This window comes from Musa acuminata, chromosome BXJ1-9, assembly GCF_036884655.1.
Source record: "Musa acuminata AAA Group cultivar baxijiao chromosome BXJ1-9, Cavendish_Baxijiao_AAA, whole genome shotgun sequence".
In the NCBI taxonomy this organism is placed as follows: Eukaryota; Viridiplantae; Streptophyta; class Magnoliopsida; order Zingiberales; family Musaceae; genus Musa; species Musa acuminata.
This window is the reverse complement of record NC_088335.1, coordinates 22610076-22631364: the sequence shown is the minus strand read 5'-3', so window position 1 is coordinate 22631364 and position 21289 is coordinate 22610076. Positions and strand designations below refer to the sequence as shown.

Here is a 21289-nt window from a genome sequence, read left to right as displayed (position 1 = left end):
ACAATGATGACGACGAAACTGCAACCGAACCTGTGACAGTAGTTCCCTGCAGAATATACAAGCTACCAGACCTACAAGCTTTCATAACAATAAGAGCACTTCTAGAAACTTTCATAACTCCACCTTCAGCTGTGTATTTACACCCAAGGGCCTCTAGGGTGCCTAAAGAGATGAGATTCTTTTTTAAATCAGGAACATGTCTAACATTAGTGAGCGTCCTCACAATACCATCATGCATTTTAATTCGGATTGTTCCTCTACCAACATCACATGCGGCATTATTGCCCATCAAAACAATTCTACCATTACAAGATTCATATGTGGAAAACAAATCCCTATTGGGACACATGTGATAAGAACAACCTAAATCTAAAATCCATTCATTTTTAGACCTCGTCCTGTCATCAATAGCAGAAAAAATATTTCCAACAATCTCATCAGTTGCTATACTAACTTCAGCGGATTCAGTAGTTTTTTCAACAAATTTTTCCTTTTGCTTTAATTTATTTTTCAATTTAAAACAATCAGATTTAATGTGCCCCATTTTATGACAATATCTGCATTCCAAATTTCTATGTCTGGATTTAGATCTAGATTTAGATCTACTACTGTCAAATTCTCTTTTATCCATTCTCCCCCTAACAACCAGACCCTCAGCCTGATTCTTTCTACTTTCCCCAGTGATATTCCTGTCTATCTGCTCCTTAGATTTCAGTGCAGAATTAATTTCTTGATACAAAACTATTTCTTTTCCATAAATCAAAGTATCACGGAAATGCTTAAAAGATTGGGGAAGAGAACACAAGAGTAACAAAGCCTTATCCTCATCATCAATTTTTGCATCTATATTCTCCAAATCCATAACCAAAGAATCAAACTTATCAAGATGCGAGAGTATAGATATACCTTCAATCATCCGAAGCATATACAGACTCTGCTTCAAGTAGAGACAATTCTCCACTGTCCTCTTCATGTACAAGGCTTTAAGCTTGTCCCACATGCTCTTAGCCGTAGTCTCCGTAGCCACCTCCCGTAAAACCTCGCCAGAGAGATTTAGAATGATGCTTGATCGGGCCTTCTTATCCATACCTGCAAGCTCTTCTTTTGACATATCATCTGGAATGCTCTCGGCTCCCTGTAGTACCAAATCAACTCCGTCTTGAACCAGAATGGCCTCCATCTTGAGTTGCCACAAGCCGAAGTTGACATTTCTGTCGAATTTCTCGACAACAATCTTTGTTATTGTCATCGTTGCCAAAAGATCCCAGAACCAGGCTCTGATACCAGTTTGTTAGAGCTAGCCCCAGGAAATTTACCACAAGGTAATTTTGACAACCCAACAAGACAATAAAACGAAAAGATAAAAGCGAGACAAGAACACTAGAACACCAGATATACGTGGTTCGGTCAATTGACTTTGACCTACATCCACGGACGAAAGAGGAGCAAATTACTACTGCAAAAGAGGGACAATTACAAATGCCTTAGGAAGATGTTCCTAGGCCATAAAACACCCGAAAATACTAAACAAGAAAAACCAAACTATAAGTCCAAACTATTTAACTGAGTATGGACTTAAACCAAAGCAAACACTTAGGTTTTTCTTGTGGTGCATCTGACTTCAAAACCCAGGCCCTTATTTATAGTTCCAAGACGAGACAACAAGTTTGATTTTCCCGATGTGGGACTATGGGATTTGCCAAACTAACATATATATATATATATATATATATATATATATAATTTTATTATTATTTTTCGTTTCGCCCGGTAGCGTGTGGTCCGCGTACCGATATGTCGTCGGACCGGTACGTACCGCCTGTACCGAGCGGTCTCATTCGGTATTGCCTACTTGTACGGGCGGTATCATTCGGTATTACCTACCTTGCTATAAGAAGTGTGTCTATCGAGTTTCCTATTAGTATAGGAGTACACTAACGATCCACATTAAATCTTTACTTTTTTACATTGATAATGGATGAACTTAATAGTCACTTACATAATAGACCACCCTGGTGTATGTTATTTGCTGATGATATTGTCTTAGTTGATAAGAGCTTAAGTAGAATTAATTATAAGCTTGAGCTATGGAGGCAAGTTTTAAAACCTAAAGGTTTTGGATTAAGTAAAACAAAAGCTAAATATATATAATGTAATTTTAGTGATTCTAGAAATAGACAAGAGAATGTAGTTAAATTGGATAGACAATAGGTCCTTTTAAGTAAACGCCATAGGTATCTTGGATCAATTATTCAACAAGATGAAGAGATCGATAAAGATATTATTCATACAATGGAAACAGGATGATTAAAATGACGAGGGACGTTAGGAGTCTTGTGTGTTCATCGGGACCTTTAAGATTAGAAGAAAATTTTATAAGATAATTGTGAAACCAACAATCTTTATTGATTTGAGTGTTGGATAGTTAAGAAAAAACATATACAAAAAGTGTGTGTTGTCAAGATGAGAATGTTGAGATGGATGTATGGAGTTACTATGAAAGATAGAAAAAAAATACTTTTATTTATGAAGAACTAGGTATCGATATAAGATGAGAAAAAATCATTTAAGATGGTATGAACATGTGCTAAAGAGCCTCCAGATATAGTAGTCAGAAGAGGTGAAATAATTAATATTAGAGGTACAAGGATAAATAGCAGAAGACCTAAAAATAAATTAATAGAAACTATAAATAAAAATTTAAGTACTTTAAACTTTACTAAACATATGGTGTTTTATAGATCTTAGTAGTGGCAAAAGATCCATATAGCTGGGGCCTATGGCTTTGTTGTTGTTGTTGTAGTTGAAACAAACATTTTATGAGACATCTAATGATGCTAGCTTTTGTGTAATATAATTAATTACTTCTTTAGCATACCCTTAGATAGCTTTTGTGATATATATTTTATTGTTTCTAAACATTTAGGTCTTAGATGAGAAAAATTAAATAATTTACCTATTAGGTAATAACTGTTAACCTACCATTACCCCTATTTACACAAGTCATTAGGGATCAATTTTACCATCACCAAGGTTCACCTTCTAGATAATTATAAATGATAATACTTAAAAATAGTGGAGATTATTTAATTAAAGAAGAAACTATGATATATTCATTTGGAAGATAATGAGTCACATTATGTATATCATATAACAAAGATTGAAACTGACCTACTAATAGCTATGAAGATAATGATGGATTTTACCAGTTAAGCTAGTCAATTTTTCATATCCTAGAGGGACTATATTTTTCTCATTTCACACCTCTCAGGTCTATACAGATTAATCGTTTTACCCTTTCAAAGGGCAAATGAAGCTGACTGTTGCTTCCTCCATTAGTAAGCAGCGATTCAGTCAAGGGTTGCAATTTTGTACCCTATTGTTGTACCATTCCTTGCTTGGATTAATATATATTGACTATTACTTATGTACTGACACATGGTACACTGATATGTATCAAAAGGGGAAGGAAGAAGAGGAGGAAGATAAAGAAGGAAGAGGAAGGAAGAAGTGGAGGATGAGGCGGCAATGGAGCAAGGGGAAGGAAGAAGAAGAGGATGAGACAGTGGAGGAGCAGGAGGAGGAAGGAGGAAGAGGAAGGGAAAAGAGGAGACAGTTTTAGGAAAGAGGAGGAAGCCTACTCGAGGTCAGTGGGCAACACATTTATGGGATAAAAAAGGGATTGTGAGCTCCACACGTATAGAGAAAAGGGCATGCAAACATGAGCTCTAATTTGCCCGGTTTTGAAGTTTTTTAAAGTTAGGTTGGACCAGACCACCCGAAATGGGGGTGGTCCACGTCTAGGTTTGGATTGAGACCGAGCAAATTCTGGTCAATACAAAACAGATGAAAATGATTTCCTTGGTGTCATTGATCTCCATTTCTTGAGCATACATCGACTACTAGGTGAAAGATTGTTGCTTTTCTTTTTCCTCTTTGTTTCCTTTGATAGATGATGGACTATATTGATGTACCATAATAATGTTTTGATTTTTGTATCATATATCATCACTGCTTCTTATGAAACTCTTGATTGATTCAATTCTTAGTATAAATATGTAGTGTTCAAATCCATGCTATGTTAAATGACATACTGATTTCATCGCAAGCTAAATAATTCATTTGCATTCAGCCATTGAGAATTTAGCTAGAGAATTTGTTTTTTTTTTTCTGCCTTTTCTTTTAGATCCACTGAATTTTTTGGTTTGTCTGATTTTGGTGCAAGTGTGGGAGCTTATCTTAGATGTTAAATTTTCTTGGGGAAAATTATGTTTTCTTGGGAGCAAACCGCAAAGAGGCTGAATTTGATTTCCATGTGCTGACTCCTGTTTAATATTTCTAAGACTGAAAAACAGGAGACTTTTCTGATAGAACCTGTCATTCACATACATAGAAACTTACCCTCTACATGGTATTTGTCTAGTTACCACAATGACCACAAGTCGGATATAAATTCGCTAATTATGTCAATTTTATGAACCACTGGCATGATTCATTTGTAGTTATGTCAGTTTATTTAAAATTGTAATGTTTCTACTATATTTTAGATCTTTATTCTTTTTGCTGTTCCTGGATGTTCTTCTAAAATAGGATTCACTCAGTTGTTTCCAGATCTCTCATTGTCAAATTGACCTTTTCTTTGTCTGATCACTGCTGCTATTCAAGTTCTGATATGCCCTTTAGGTTCCTAGGTGTTTCTGCATTTTAAATGCAAATCACCAAATGATTTTTTATGATTTCCTTCTTGAGGAAGAATAGAGAGGCCATTTTAGTTTACAAATCGAATTAAAGTCGGCCATAATATTCAATTTGAATACTTCTTGGTAATAATTTGATGTGTGCAATTAGATAAACATGTTATTGCTACAAGTATTGTTCAGCATAGGACTCTTTGTATTTAGTTACATAAACATGAAGCCCATCTCCTTGGATGATGGGCAAGTAGTAAACATAAGGTTGCTCCATTGCCACATTTGTTCCATGGATTTAAGTTGCAAATAGAAGACTATCTGGCTTCCCTAGAGTCAGCCACCCCATAGCTGGGAGCCTTATGCATTGAGCTGGAACTTTGTCCTTTGTTTTTTTTTGTATATAAGTTAATACATTGGTCGAAATACCTTGCTCTATAGTTCTCTTCCACCCATTTCACATTGTTAAGATACTCTTGATCTCAGGCTGCTCTGCATCCTTGACAGACAAAAGTTTTGTACTGGATATATAAGGTTGTGTCTCCTTTTTTTGGGCTTATGATGTAATGTTTGAAAAGGTAAAACTATTTCATGCTATTGGTGATGCCTAGGTACTTTACGTAACATGTGTAATATGTTTTTAAGATTCCTTGTTTATCTCACTTTTGTTATGACAACTGTCGTATTGCCGTCTGTGTATCTGATGTATGTTTCTTCTTCCTGAGGGTTGCACTGATGTCTCTTCTATACCATCTTTGTGACAATAGCTGGTTTTAATATGTATGTACAGGCATGATAGAACTGACTTTAATTTTAAAACAGGATCTTTCTCAGCAAAGATCTGAGGCTATTCTTCCTGATGAGGGAATGATGTCAGTTTCTCTATTGAGACACCAGGTTCGATTGGATTAAACTTTTGAATAATATATTGATGGTTTGGTTGTTAAGGTACCTGCTTTGTGTTTTTCCCATTGCTACCTGAAAAGAGCATTTCTGTTACAGCGTATAGCTTTATTTTGGATGGTACAAAAGGAAACGGCCAGTCCACACTGCAGTGGTGGAATACTTGCAGATGATCAGGCATGTACAACATTTTGCCAGTTTATTTGTTATTTAATAATAGTATATCTTATGCAGTAACAAGTAATGATCCCATTTGGTTTCTGTCTATGTTTCAGGGACTAGGTAAAACAATATCTACGATAGCACTAATCCTGATGGAGAGATCTCCATCACACCAACCGTTGTCTTGCATGGGTAAACAAGATAGACCGGAGTCTTTACATTTGGATGATGATGATGACTGTGGTGATTTCTCCGAGATTAGTGGAGTAAAGAAGCCCCAGATTTCTGGTCTTATGGTGGACAGTGGATCCAAGAAAAGGGAGTACCCTGTGATGGCTGTACCGAGTAGGCCTGCAGCAGGAACTTTGATTGTTTGCCCTACAAGTGTACTTCGACAATGGGCTGAGGAACTGAAAACTAGAGTTACTAGCAGTGCTAATCTGTCATTTTTAGTGTATCATGGTAATAACAGAACGAAGGACCCCCATGAGCTCAGAAAATATGATGTTGTATTGACAACATATGCAATTGTAAGCATGGAAGTCCCCAAGCAACCACTTGTTGGTGAAGATGATGAGAAAAGAAAACATGATAGTCTCATCAGACATATGGCTGATAAAAAAAGGAAGGGTTCTCCAAGCTCCTTGAAAAAATGCATGAAAAATGGAATTGAAACACAGAGTGCATTGCTCAAGTCGTCTGTTCGACCTCTTGCTAGAGTTTGGTGGTTCAGGGTAATTCTGGATGAAGCTCAAAGCATTAAGAATCACAGGACTCAAGTTGCAAGGGCATGTTGGGGTCTGCGGGCTAAGAGAAGGTGGTGCTTGTCTGGGACTCCCATACAGAATGCAGTTGATGACCTCTATAGCTATTTCAGATTTCTCGGATATCAGCCATATGCTGATTATGGATCTTTTTGTTCCATGATAAAGAATACAATAAGCCGGAATCCAAAAAATGGTTACAAAAAGCTTCAAGCTGTTTTGAAGACTATAATGCTACGCCGTACTAAAGGTGAGTTGAAAATTTTATTATCGAAATGATTTTTGAGATGACACTACTGATAGATGGTTTTCTCTAAAATTAAATGAGGAATTATGAAGTTATCCTTTTTTAACTCTACGAGTTATTTGAGGTATATTACATAGATATCTTGTTTTTATCATCATTTTTGTTATTTTTCTTTGATCCCCTTATTGGTAATTTTTGTGCCATGTATATATTGCTCCCAGGAAAAGGGTATAACGTGATTAGCTCCTCCAGAAATCTTACTAAACCTTGGCTTTCATGTTCAATTTAACAAAATTTATGGGAGCCTTCTTATGTGCGTGTGCATGTGAGACTGTGTATTTAATTTATGCTTTGTGTACCTGGGTATAGACTATAGTGTTAGGATCGGAGCAGCACTACGAGGGGGGGGGGGGGGGGGGGTGAATTAGTGCAGTGGATTAAAACTCGTAAGTTTGAAAACGATTTCGTAAATACGTAGAGATTTCGATTCGACAAAGAATGACTTGGTAAAAGTAGCTCGAGTAAAGTAAGGAGATGAAAACCAAAAGCTTGTTGCTATGTAAATAAAGGTTTCAGAAAGGTAAACACTCACATATTCAAGGAACACACCAATTTAAAGTGGTTTGGTCAAATGACCTACATCCACTTGCGAAGCCTTCTTCGATGAGACTCCCAACTTCCACTAGCAAATCACTTTGAAGGGGAAGGACAAATACCCCTCCTACAACCTTTTACAAGTGGTTCACACTCTTACAGATTTTTCAAAGAGAAAAAGGAAGGTGAACACTTAAGCTATTGAAAACAAGACTTGCTAAAGACTTTGCTAAGGCTTTTTCTCAATCTTTAACTTTTTAAAGGTTGTGTTCTCTGTTGAGAATTGAGGGATATTTATAAGCCCCAAGAGGATTCAAATTTGGGCTCCAAATTTGAATTGCTTTTGGGTTTCCCGGTGCTGGCGGTGCCATCGCCTGAGGTTTCTCGGTGCTGGCGGTGCCACCGCCCAGTCCAGCAGTTTGCTGGTGGTGCCACTACCGGAACTCTCGTGTTCTGGGCGGTGCCACCGCCTAGACTATTTCAGCTCACTGATTGGACTCCAAACTTGACCCAAACCAGTCCGAACTTGGCCCAATTGGCCCCTAACCGGGCTATAGGATTAACCCTTAATCCTAACCCTAATTACATGCAAACTACGAAATTAAGACATAGTCATAAGCAAGTTTTTAACCGGCAACGTCGAGTTTCCTTTCGGCGAGCTTTTCGGCGAACTTCCGATACACCCTCGGATTTCTTCCGGTGGACTCCCAGCAGGCTCCCGGTCTTGTGGCGAGTTCAGCGAGTCTTTGGCAAGTAGCCGAACCTTCTTGGTGATCTCCGCGAACCTCCGACGATCTCTCCGGCGGACTTCCGAAAACTTCGGCAAGTCCCCGATTTCTTCTCGGTTGGTTTTGGCAGCACTTCCGACGAATCTTCGAACTCTCGGCGGACTTTCAAACACCCATCGAACTTGACTCCGGTAGACTTGTTTTATGTCTTCAAGCTATCGTAGTTAATATTGCACAAGTAAAACTTCGATCTAGACAATTACTCCTAAGCAATTAATCAGGTTGTCCGGCATGTCATTGGTCCCTCGACGCTTTGTCCGATTCTTCGGCGCATCGTCCTCTCTTGCGGCCTATTGCCCAATCGGTTAGTTGACTCCGCAACTTCGATATCCTTGACGTAATACCTGCTCTTCTTGGCCCGATGCCCGAATCCACGACCCGAAGCCTTCTGTCGATACGTCGACCGATCCACCGGCCCGACTCCAATCTTCTGATATATTCCTTTGACCCAACATGATTTTCCTGCTTTAATTGTCTCATCCTGATCGAAGCATCCGGCATCACTCAAAATGCAGATTAAATCATAAACACATATCAAGTGGTTTCATCATCAAAATACGAGATTCAACAATCTCCCCCTTTTTGATGATGACAATCACTCGATGACGGAGTTAACCTTAACTCCCGGAGTTTAAACAAACTCCCCCTATCAATATGCCATATTGATAGAACTATGAATTCAAACTGAATTCAAGTCATTGCAATATTCATCGTGAATATTTGCAACACATCATCATGTGTAACATGATAATACTTCTCCCCCCTTGTCATCAACAAAAAGGAGAAGTGTCACATTAAGTGTTTGTAATATAAGTTCTAATCATTTGCATGATAAACATAATCTCTATTTTTATCATCATGCAATCTAGCAATTAAAGATGTATAAGTTTAGCAACTGATTGCTTCTTTTTAGGCTACAAGCTAGCAATTTTTACGATATACAAGTTTTGCTACATACAAGCTAGCAAAAATTTTGAAAGCAAATGCAAGCTAGCTTTCTTGTGTAAGCTCAAGATTCTTGTTTCTTATTGCAATGTGCAAGTTGCAAGTTTTGCTTATTGAGATAGGCAAGATAGCACTTTTGCAATTTTTGCTTCTTATGATAGGCAAGCTTGTGATGCTCAAGATAGCAAGCTCTTTCTTCTCTTTTGAGAAGTGTCATTTTTGCTTCCTTAGCAAAATGCCAAATTAGCAAGAAACAATGTTTTACATGAGGCAAGCAAACAATTTGGCAAGTGTTACATTTGCATCTTCTCTTTAGATGTGCAAGAAAGTAAGCAAGTTTTTACATTTTCTTGACTCGTGCAAGCTAGCTAATTTCTCTTTGAGATGACCCTTTACATCAATTCAAGATAGCACATTAGCAACTCTTTCTCCCCCTTTGTCATTGACAAAAAGAAAGGAAGACCCTTTACATTAATTTTTAAATCATAACAAAGGTAATATTAATCTTATTTGTGCATCATTATGTTTTCAAATTAAAATATGCACAATTTCAAAACTTTACATTTGTATCCTTACTTAATGCATTATACAAATAAATTAATCATTATGGGCTTATCATACATGATACATCATTTTGGTAACAAATCATAGCATTTATCAATATTTTGATCATGATACCAAGCATTCATCATTTAAAGCATTCATGATACACATTATATGCAAATATCATTACAATAAAAAGCAATTGCATGCATAATTTCAAATCATAAATGTTTCAAATCATGATGGTATTAATTTGTCATATTGCATTCTACCATGCATGATCAAAACTTCTCCCCATTTGTATTTCATGCATAATTTCATTTCATCACATTAGGAATATCAAGAAGAATTAATTGGGTAATGAGATAAATATTTTATGAATACACGGAATTGTATAAAAATCATATCATAAGTGTTTCATGCATTCATATAATCACATGAAGGAATATCAAAAAAATTTGGTGATGAGATATTACTTCATGAATACAATAAAATTCATATAGCATATCATGGTTTATTAGAATTAGTCTTCTTTTTGGTGAATAGCAAAAAGAATAGTAGTAGAGCAAGATCTCAATTCATGCATATCAACTATTCAATCATCAAAATCATGATTCATCTAGAAAATTCTCCTCTTTAAATATTCAAAGAGAGAATCATGATGAACAATCTTGATTTACATAAAGTTTCAAAACATAATTATCAAGATCATGAATACTAAAAGACCATGAAACATTTCGACAAATCTCCTTTTAAATAGAAAACAATCTTGATTCATTCAATAGAAAATTCAAATTATAATTACGAGAAATCAAGATCATGATTTCAATAAAACCCATTAAATTCAAATCATTTTCTTAATCCATGAGATTCATAAAAATAATACAAATGGATTCATCAAAGTCAATAAGATAGTGAAAAAGAATTTTTAAGAAAAATACTTTTCTCTATTTAGTTGTTTCATACAAGTATACCTTTGTCCTTTTTGTGCAAAAAAAATATATATATATATCATCGATCATTTCGAGTCAAAAAATAAATTGTCATAAAAACCATCAAGATTCTAATCATTATTTCAATCTACACATCATGAGAACAATAAATTTGCACTATAGACAATCTCATGTTTTATCATTCAAGCTAGCATATATTTTTGTAATTAGCAAGCTAACAATTTCCTTTTTCTTTTATAACAGTGATTCAATCATATCATGCGATAAACATATCATAATTACAAAGGAGTATTGAATCATAAAGAAAATCAATTTATGCATAAAATGTTCAAAGCATCAAGGTACATTTTCTCAAATTGTGGATATCAAAAAATCAAGAGAAAACAACTTAATTATTTATTTTGAAAAATGTTCTCTTTGATAAAACGAGAGAATCATGATTAACAATCTTGATTTATAAAATGAATACTCAAGTTATAATTCCGAAAAATTAAGAGAAACCGTGATTCATTTTAACAAATCTCCTCTTAAATAAATAATGTAAAGGATTCTTAGGAAATCATAAAAGAGATAGAATTTATTCAATCTTGTAAGAGAACAAGACATTAATTCATGTATATAGAATCTTGACTTAAGCATAAGAAATCTCAATTTATAAATTTCGAAAAATCAAGATAAAGCTCATTTAAATCATCAAATTAAGATCATTTTCAAGAGATTCACAAAAGTGATATAAAAAGATTCATTAATTTCCCTTTTTGAAAAATTGATAAAGTCGGAAAAATAATTTTTTTAAGAAGAAACATTGCCACTTTTTAGTTGTTTTAATTCATGTGATTTATTTCATACATGCATGTTCTTTTCTTTTATGACAAATAAAAACATGCATCAATATTTAGGATCGAAAAAAAAAACACAAAAATCATTATGTATAGCTTTTAAAATCTCATGTATAAAATCGTCAATCATTTTATCAAAACATTTAATATTTTCATTACATCATTATGCATTGGTTTCATTGAACATAATTTTGAATGATTCTTATAGATAACTAAAACTTCTTTAGTTTTAATTTATGTGATTGACTTTATATTAGCATGTTCAAATTTTGTTCTTATGTCAAAACCATACATCATGTTTGAAAACCAAAGACAAGGTTCATAAAAAATCATCAAGCCTTCCATACAAAAGCCATGCATCGTCATTGAAAATCAATATGGAAATCATCAAAATACACATTCTTGCTACTCAAGCACATACATAAGATTAATCTTACTAGGTGTACAAGCATTAGATTTATATCTAACATTTTATTGTATTAACATAAAACATATAATTTTCATTGTCATTTTCAAAATTATGAGCATGATCATACTTTTGCATTTTCATTTTTAAACGTTTAATTTTTAAGAAAATTGATTCAAAACTAAATTACAAAAAAAAGTGCATTATGAAAAGCATTATGTAATTTCGAAATAAATTAGGAGAATTTCGATTACCTCATCATTGAAAGCGGTTAAGATGTAGTTTGCCACATTGTCTTTCTTAATTTTCTCTTCGCTTTCGGAGGAGCTCAATTCATCCCAATTTTTGTTTTTCTTCTTGCGTTTAAAGCAAATAGTTTCGTTCTTTTTGCTTTTTAATTTTTGTTTCATTTGTAATTTAAGTTCACCATCACTTGAGCTTATGCTCGAGTGGTCTTCATGTGTTCTATGTCCCAAATCCTTCCTGTCCTTTGGAAGGTTGTTCTCAAGTTCCCTTTTTGTCACATTGTTCATTTCGTATGTCATTAAAGACCCAATTAGTTCTTCGAGTGGAAATGTTTTAAGATCCTTGGCCTCTTGAATGGTCGTAACTTTTGGATCCTAACTCATTAGAAGGGATCTTAAAATTTTAGTTATTAGTTCAAAATTAGAAAAATCTTTACCAAGAGCTTTGAGTCCATTGATGACATCCGTGAAACGGGTGTACATGTCTCCGATGGACTCACTTGGTTTCATCCGGAAAACTTCGTAAGATACACAAGAATGCTGATTTTAGACTCTTTCACTTGGCTAGTGCCTTCCTGAGTGACCTCAAGAGTTCTCCAAATATCAAAAGTCGAATCACAAATCGAAACGCGATTAAATTCATTTTTGTCAAGTGCACAATATAAGGCATTTATAGCCTTTGCATTTAGAGAAAACATCTTCTTCTTCAAATCATTCCAATGGTTCATTGGAAGAGAAGACATTTCAAATCCATTTTCGACTATGTCCCATAAATTCAAATCTAAAGGAAGTAAGAAAACTCTCATTCGAGTTTTTCCAATAAGTGTAGTCCGTCCCATTGAAAAAGGGAGGACGAATGAGAGAGTGCCCCTCTTGAAGGCCGTAAAGAGCCATTTCTCTTGGGTGTTAAACCAACTAAGAAATAATGAGGCTCTGATACCAATTGTTAGGATCGGAGCGGCACTAAGAGGGGGGGGGGTTAATTAGTGCAACGGATTGTAAGTTTGAAAAGGATTTCGTAAATGCATAGAGATTTCGATTCGACAAAGAATGACTTGGTAAAAGTAGCTCGAGTAAAGTAAGGAGATGAAAACCAAAAGCTTGCTGCTATTTAAATAAAGGTTTCAAAAAGGTAAACACTCACACATTCAAGGAACACACCAATTTAAAGTGGTTCGGTCAAATGACCTACATCCACTTGCGAAGCCTTCTTCGATGAGGCTCCCAACTTCCACTAGCAAATCACTTTGAAGGAGAAGGACAAATACCTCTCTTACAACCTTTTACAAGTGGTTCACACTCTTACAGATTTTTCAAAGAGAAAGAGGGAGGTGAACACTTAAGCTATTGAAAACAAGACTTGCTAAAGACTTTGCTAAGACTTTTTCTCAATCTCTAACTTCTCAAAGGTTGATTTCTCTGTTGAGAATTGAGGGGTATTTATAGGCCCCAAGAGGATTCAAATTTGGGCTCCAAATTTGAATTGCTTTTGGGTTTCCCGGTGCTGGCGGTGCCACCGCGAACACTGACAGGTGTACTGGTGGTGCCACCACCAGACCTCTCGGGTTCTAGGCGGTGCCACCGCCTAGTCCAGCAGTTTGCCGGCGGTGCCATTGTCGGAACTCTCGGGTTCTGGGCGGTGCCATCGCCTAGACTATTTTAGCTCACTGGTTGGGCTCCAAACTTGGCCCAAACTAGTCCGAACATGAGCCCAATTGGCCCCTAACCGGGTTATAGGACTAATCCTTAATCCTAACCCTAATTACATGCAAACTACGAAATTAAGATATAGTCATAAGCAAGTTTTTAACCGGCAACGTCGAGTTTCCTTCCGGCGAACTTCCGGCGGACTCCCAGCAGGCTCTCGGTTTTGTGGCGAGTTTAGCGAGTCTTTGGCAAGTAGCCGAACCTTCTCGGTGATCTTTGCGAACCTCCTACGATCTCTCCGGCGGACTTTTGAAAACTTTGGCAAGTCCCCGATTTCTTCTCGGTTGGTTCCGGCTGCACTTTCGACGAATCTTCGGACTCTCGGCGGACTCTTGAACACCCATCGAACTTGACTCTGGTAGACTTGTTTTATGTCTTCAAGCTATCGTAGTTAATCCTGCATAAGTAAAGCAAAACTTCGATCTAGACAATTACTCCTAAGCAATTAATCAAGCTGTCTGGCATGTCATTGGTCCCTTGACGCTTCGTCCGATTCTTCGGCGCATCGTCCTCTCTTGCGGCCTCTTGCCCAATCGGCTAGTTGACTCCGCAACTCCGATATCGTTGGTGCAATACCCGCTCTTCTTGGCTCGATGCCCGAATCCACGGCCCAAAGCTTTCCGTCGATACGTCGACCGATCCACCGGCCCGACGTCCAATCTTCTGACATGTTCCTCCGGCCCAATATGATTTTCCTGCTTTAATTGTCTCATCCTGATCGAAGCATCCTGTGTCACTCAAAATGCAGATTAAATCATAAACATATATTAAGTGGTTTCATCATCAAAATACGAGATTCAACATATAGCACCATTACACACACAACTACTACTTTGCGGCAGTCACTGGAACTACTAATATTAATCATTCCAAAGATCTTCATACCCCCTTATTTTCTTCAATTCTTATATGGACAAATAAGTCAATGTTAGTTCAATATGGAACATGTGTTTATAGTGGGAGGTATAGAACAAATTACTCATTTGGACTTGACATTAATGCATACAGTTGCTTGGGTCGCATTCCACTTCTGGCTGAAGGAACATTTTCTGGTTTTCTTTACAGCTCTAAATATCTGAAAATAGCTTCAGTTTCCATTACTTATTCACCAAGCACACTTACTAATTATAGTAGCTTCATTTTACTTTTGTATTTTCTTGTTTAGTGACTAATTTTTCTTCATCATCATTTCATCCTCAGGCACTATGATTAATGGTGAGCCTATTATTACCCTGCCGCCAAAGATTGTCACTTTGAAGAAGGTGGACTTCTCGGAAGGGGAACGTGCTTTCTACACTAATCTAGAAGCTGAATCTCGAGAGCAGTTTAAGGTGCATTTATGCTTCTTGATTGTCTTTAATTGTTGCTTTTATGATGAATCCTGGTTTTTGTTATCTTAGTCAACAAGCTATGGACTTGAAGAGAAACCCAAATTATGAACTAATCAAGTTTGCTAGATTTGAAAGTTTAACTAGTGATGGAATATGGTTATGTTTGGGAACACATTTGCATTTTTAATATGCAGCTAGAGAAAGTGATTTTAGTAAATGTGTAGTTGTGAAATGCTTCGAGTGTTTGATAAGCAACAAGTGAAAACTATATTTTAAATGTGCATTGACGTAAATGGTGTTTGGTAAAACTATATTCGAGAAGTCCATTGAATATTTTGTGACAAATTAATCTTTTTAATATTTTGAATATTTATTTAAAAACAAATATATATATTTTTATTTAAATTAATAAGTAAATAAATAAAAGTAAAAAAATAATGTGCAATCCTATAAAAAATTTGTATGGCTCAGATATATAATAAATAAAAATATAATCATATAAATAAATATAAAAATCTTTAAAATTGAATAAATAAAATTTCATTATTTAGAAAATATAAATCATATTGATTTCTCACTAAATCATTTTGGCAATCTTGTAATTGTAGATAAAGCCATAGGGCACATTCAGAATTTAAAATTTACATTAGCATCTTGTAAATGTTGAAATGTTAATGCTACCCTGAAGTAACCTTAGCATTTGAGTATTTTCAATGCAGCATCCAGTTCGGATGCGACTAAAAAAAAGAAAATTATCAAACATCAATTTACATTTGAAATGTGCATTGAGCTGTCAATGCACATTTCAAATGTGTTCCCAAATGCACCTTATATGATCTTTCTTTATCCAGCACAATATCTTGTATATAGTTTTTATTCATAAATTTTGTTTTTATTTTAAATCTTTTAAAATATCGGTATGAGTTCTTGGATATGGTGTTGGAGAGGTTTCAAGTTGAAACTTTTGCTTTTTGCATGCTCAGGTTTATGCAAATGAAGGGACTGTCAAGGAGAACTATGTGAATATTTTGTTGATGCTCCTACGTCTTAGGCAGGCTTGTGATCATCGCCTTTTGGTAAATGGATGTAGTTCTAATTCTGTCAAGAGCTCTTCCATAGAAATGGTTAAGAAACTTCCTGAAGGGAAACAGAATCATCTTTTGAGTTGCTTGGAAGCTGGCTTAGCTATTTGTACCATCTGTAATGTAAGTATGTCATTTGTGATTAGTCAAGATGGATATATTCCCTGTCAATTGGAATCTTTATATAACTACAAATTTGTTTACATATTGATTTCATAACATAGTCTGTTTACTCATTTTAGTTACTGAAATATTTTCCAGATCGGGTGCATGGAACCTTGAAATACTGTGGTGCTTAAACATTATTTCAATTGAGTTCAAATATTCTTTCTATTGATGCATTTGCTAATCAAAGGACTATGCACAGTTTATGTGGATTACTATTTAATTCATATTATCTTGTCATCAATGCAATTCACTACTATGATGTTTTTTCGTTCTCTTATTTTTTTCTCTTTATTTTATAAAATATTTTACTTAGACACTTTTACACCATGACTCATTTTTGACACTAAAGTACAATGAGGAATGATGGCAAACATTTGAGCTTTGGTAATGCAAGGTAGAAGCTGTAATCAATCTAGTTCAATTTATTTCTCAACCTTATGACCAGAATTAGATAGATTTGATAAACTTGATCAAATTCAACTAGATTCTGTTGGTTTTGGCCAATTTCAATGGTTTCATAAGCTAAAAACATGTGATAAGTAGAAGGAAGAAGATGCTGAGGTGGAAGAAAGGGAAAAAAACGGAAATTTACAACTATGTTTATGAAAAAGAGGAGATATTTAGTTATTGATAATATTGTATTTTTTATTTGCTGTAATTATCGTGGTTGACTGGTATCGTTGTGTTGTTTATTAACTGCTAGAATATAGAGGAAAGCATGTGGAGAATAGAATGGGATGACAAGAGTAGCACTTGACCTCTTAATAAAAAAAATATGCCATAATAATAGGATGTCGGAATAATAATTTTAATTTCCACGGTCACTCTTCTCAAGTAAGATTTTCAATTATTTCTACTTGCATTTTCTAATATTTCATCCATATAATGATTAGAGTTGCCTTGAGCCTACAATGGGATATATCATTATCTCAAAGCTATAAGTAAACAAGTCATGGGATTTTTGTATTATATATAATTAATGCTTACTATAGTAATATTTTATACTATATGACTAATATTTGTTTTTAATATTATTCTCATAATTTTTATCTAAATAAAATAACAACAACAAAATCATAAGTCCCAACTATTTGGGGTTGACCACATGGATTTTTTGCTATCATTGATATCTATAAAGAGTCAGATATTTAGTTAAGAGAGAGTATTTATGTCTTCATTTATAGTTTCTGTTAAGGTCTCTTAAGGTCTTCATCCACTTCTCCCCATACCACTAATAGAATCATTCCATCTCTTTTAATGACTGCATTCGTTGGTTTCCTTATCACATGTTTGTACCATCTTAAACATATTTTTCTACTTTCTATTGTTTCAGAAAGCATTAAATATGCTTTTTTCTACTTTCTGTTGTTTCACCACACATGATTACAAATTTAGTAGTTATAGGAGAGATATATGACCCTATATCATTAAGATTTTATTATCTTTATAGGATCCACCTGAGGATGCAGTGGTTACAGTCTGTGGACATGTTTTCTGTAATCAATGTATTTGTGAGCATCTTGATGGGGATGACAACATCTGCCCTTCAGCTGACTGCAAAGTTCGATTAAATGTTTCTTCAGTATTTTCCAAAATTACATTGGTAAGTTCTATACGGGACTTACCTGGTAACAGTTGCAGCTCCAGCGGTTGCAGTTCTAAAATGGTAGATGCAGTTAAAATTAGTGGAAATAGGTCGTCTTCTTATTCTTCTAAAGTAAAAGCAGCTATTGAGATCTTGCAATCACTGCCTAAATCTCAATGTTCTCTTCCAAACTGCAACTCTGAGAAATCTAATGGAGAAACTGATGGCTCCTTGCAACATGGTGTCACAGTTTCACAGAGATGTTCTGTGCATACAAATGATGGAAAAAACTTTGATCTAAAGTGTCAACCATCTGAAAAGGCCATTGTCTTCTCTCAGTGGACAAGGATGCTGGATTTGTTGGAGGTTCCATTGAAAGATTCATGTATACAATATAGGAGGCTTGATGGGACAATGTCCATTGCTGCTAGGGAGAAAGCAATTAAAGATTTCAACTTGCTTCCAGAGGTCTGCAATGAATTTATGCAGTGCAATGCTCTGTTCATTTAGCTTTCTGAACCCCTCCCTTTTGTTTTTGTGCTGCATGTAATGGATGTTACTTTGTTGCAGGTTACTGTAATGATTATGTCCCTGAAAGCTGCAAGTCTTGGTCTGAATTTGGTAGTGGCCTGTCACGTTCTTCTTCTCGACTTATGGTGGAATCCTACTACTGAGGACCAGGCAATTGACAGAGCGCACAGAATTGGGCAGACTCGTCCTGTCACTGTTTCACGCTTAATGGTCAGGAACACAGTGGAAGATCGCATCTTGGCTCTCCAGGTACCATATCAGTGCAGCTGAACACTTCAATTGATTCTGATGCTGATTTTCTTATTCCAAAATTTCTTCAGCTTATGTAAATCCTTTCTGAAGAGTCTCCTGCAATGTGTGCTAGCAGAAGAAATTGGATATAGTTGAGCAAGTGCAGGACTTGAGATAAGCTTTTGTTGGTCTGCAAAACAAGACACATTTAGCTAGTTAGAAGTAATTATTTGTCCATAGAACTTCTTGAGTTCTAGTACTATAATCTTGAGAAAAGTTTTTCTATTTCAAGGTTAAAAGTTTCTGATTATGGTCTTGGCCCATCCCAGAGAAGTTTGGTTTCAGCAATTCATGTGGTTTTAGATGGTCTATTAGTTTTTCTATGTTTAGAGACTATAATATCAAAGGGTTAAGAAAAAAATTGGTTTACCAGAAAAGGGCTTTAGTTTGTAAAAATAACTAAAAGAGCTCATGGTTCCGAACATTTCACTTTAAGTGATATTCTAAATTTACCTAGCTTTTTGAATGATAACCCAAGTTTCCTGTCCTTTTCTCCTTTTTCTATGATTTGATCATTTGAAAAACAAGAAAAAAAGATGGGGTAAGAAGAAAGGTGCTGTCTGATTCTATTTTAAAAAAATATTCATTTGGTTTTAACAATAACAGAGCGTTAAATTTTCTGGCTTATGCTTGCATAGTTATACTTGGATGCACACATAGGACCAAGTTGTCACTAAAAGATATAAAGGAAAGCTTAAAATATCAAATTAGCCATTAATATTTTACTTCCTCTAGAATTGGTTGAGATCCAACTGAAACTGCTCAAACTCCTACAGACCTTGAAATTGTTCAAAAATCTAGTGGTTTCTAACTTATTTGGCTGAATCCAGTTTACTTAGTTGAAGCATTTTATTGATATAACCTCATCATTCAAGGTTAAACTAAAAGTGATTTTTTAATTTAAACAGGTTCAATAGATTTAGACAAGAATGTGATTGTTAGTTGCTGAGTTTTGTTTCTTGACAATTGATGGTTTGAAATGAGGAAGAGTAAGAAACAAAAAAGAAGAGTATATGAGTGTGAGAAAAGACCTGTAACAGCAGAAGAAAGAAATGTTTTCTTGAAGTCTGTGCAAGGCTAAACTGCTAGTGCTTTTTTTAAGTTACCTTGTAGAGACAGATGACAAAATTTGTAGCTTCCACTTTCTTTATTTAACCTCCTTTCTAATAAAAAATATTGGCTATTTTGTTGATGTTAAGTTTCTCTTCCTAAAATAAATCCTATTGTGTTAGATCTTGAACTAGTTTTTATGGATATGCCAGATTGTTTCCTACAGAAAGGAGACGAGTGATATAGGGGCATGTAGGAGAAAATTTCAAGCTTTGATGTGTTACTCAAGTCTTAGTGTAGGGAGATTAAATAATTTAAAGTCATACTTTCCAAATGAATTTTTTATCAAAGTGGCCGTCTTTTAAAGTTGGATCCTTTTTCGATGCTTATGATCAAATGATTGAATTGTTTGCATGAAGTGTTGTAGTATTTTTGTTTACAGGAAAAGAAGAGGGAGATGGTAGCTTCTGCATTTGGCGAAGATGAATCAGGTACTCGCCAAACACGCTTGACAGTGGAGGACCTAAACTATCTGTTCAATGTGTAGCCCTCGATTCATTTTTGTACAGTTTTGGTCGCTAGCTAACCTAATAGCACTCAGAACAAAAACTGCCTGCATTGGATTCTCTTACATGAGGTGCTCTCTGCTCTGGAGATGCACCTGAAAAGATCCTAACCAGCTTATCTGTGAATAGCAGCAATACGGACATTCCACAGTTTCTTCCTTTTTTTTTTCTTTTTCCTTTTTGGGGTCGTTGTGGTTCAGCATAATGCCTCTTCAGGGATATTTTACGACAAGGATAGAATATTTTTAGAAAATTCTATTGAATTCAGCATTGTAAATCTTTCAATGCCATTAGTGTTGTGAAAATTATTTGATGGTACATTTGTCTTAATCTCAGAATCAATTATAATTTGGATATTCAAAATTTTGCATGATATTTGGTTGCAAATGTGTGGCATCTTTTTGTGATGTGGCAATATATTTCCTCTGGATGTTGCTATTCCTGAGGTTGCTCTTATGAGCAATAAGGAATCGATCATTATCAGATTTTAACAGGGTAATTATAAATTTTTTATAATTAATTATGATTAACATATCGATCCTTATATTTATAAAAATAATATTGAGATTTTTATATTTACGAAAGTGAAATACTTAATCATAATTTTCCTTACGTCAATAAAATAAATTACACACGTTGTCACATGCAAAATACATGAAAAGAATAAAAATATAATTTTATTATATTTTTAAATTATTAATTTTATATAAATTTTTCCTTTGCTAATTATGTTGTCGCCCATTGTTTTAGATAAGAATCAAGAACTTACTTTCTTTGGCGGAGGAATCAAGAACATACTAGTTTATCCTCGTTTCTTACGAGGAACGCCCTCACCGTCTCGATCGGACCCCCTTTCTTGCAAGGGAAGAATCGAGAACTCGCTCATTTATCCCAAGTTGGA

At 35.1% G+C, this 21289-nt stretch overlaps 1 protein-coding gene across 6 annotated transcripts in view; it reads left to right on the top strand.

Moving 5' to 3' along the window:
* Positions 1-20761, top strand: part of LOC135584307 (helicase-like transcription factor CHR28) — a 29865-nt gene extending 9104 nt beyond the window's left edge. For 3 of the 6 annotated variants that reach the window (XM_065083434.1, XM_065083437.1, XM_065083439.1), the window contains 8 exons: positions 5511-5585; positions 5691-5768; positions 5867-6767; positions 14985-15115; positions 16099-16320; positions 17816-18418; positions 18521-18730; positions 20265-20761. In XM_065083434.1, the coding sequence (XP_064939506.1) occupies positions 5511-5585; positions 5691-5768; positions 5867-6767; positions 14985-15115; positions 16099-16320; positions 17816-18418; positions 18521-18730; positions 20265-20369 (2325 nt within the window). In that variant the 3' untranslated portion in view covers positions 20370-20761. Of the gene's footprint in view, positions 1-5510; positions 5586-5690; positions 5769-5866; positions 6768-14984; positions 15116-16098; positions 16321-17815; positions 18419-18520; positions 18731-20264 lie in introns of those variants that run through there. The other 3 variants (XM_065083435.1, XM_065083436.1, XM_065083438.1) reach the window with 3 other exon arrangements.
* Positions 20762-21289: the final 528 nt, after the last annotated feature.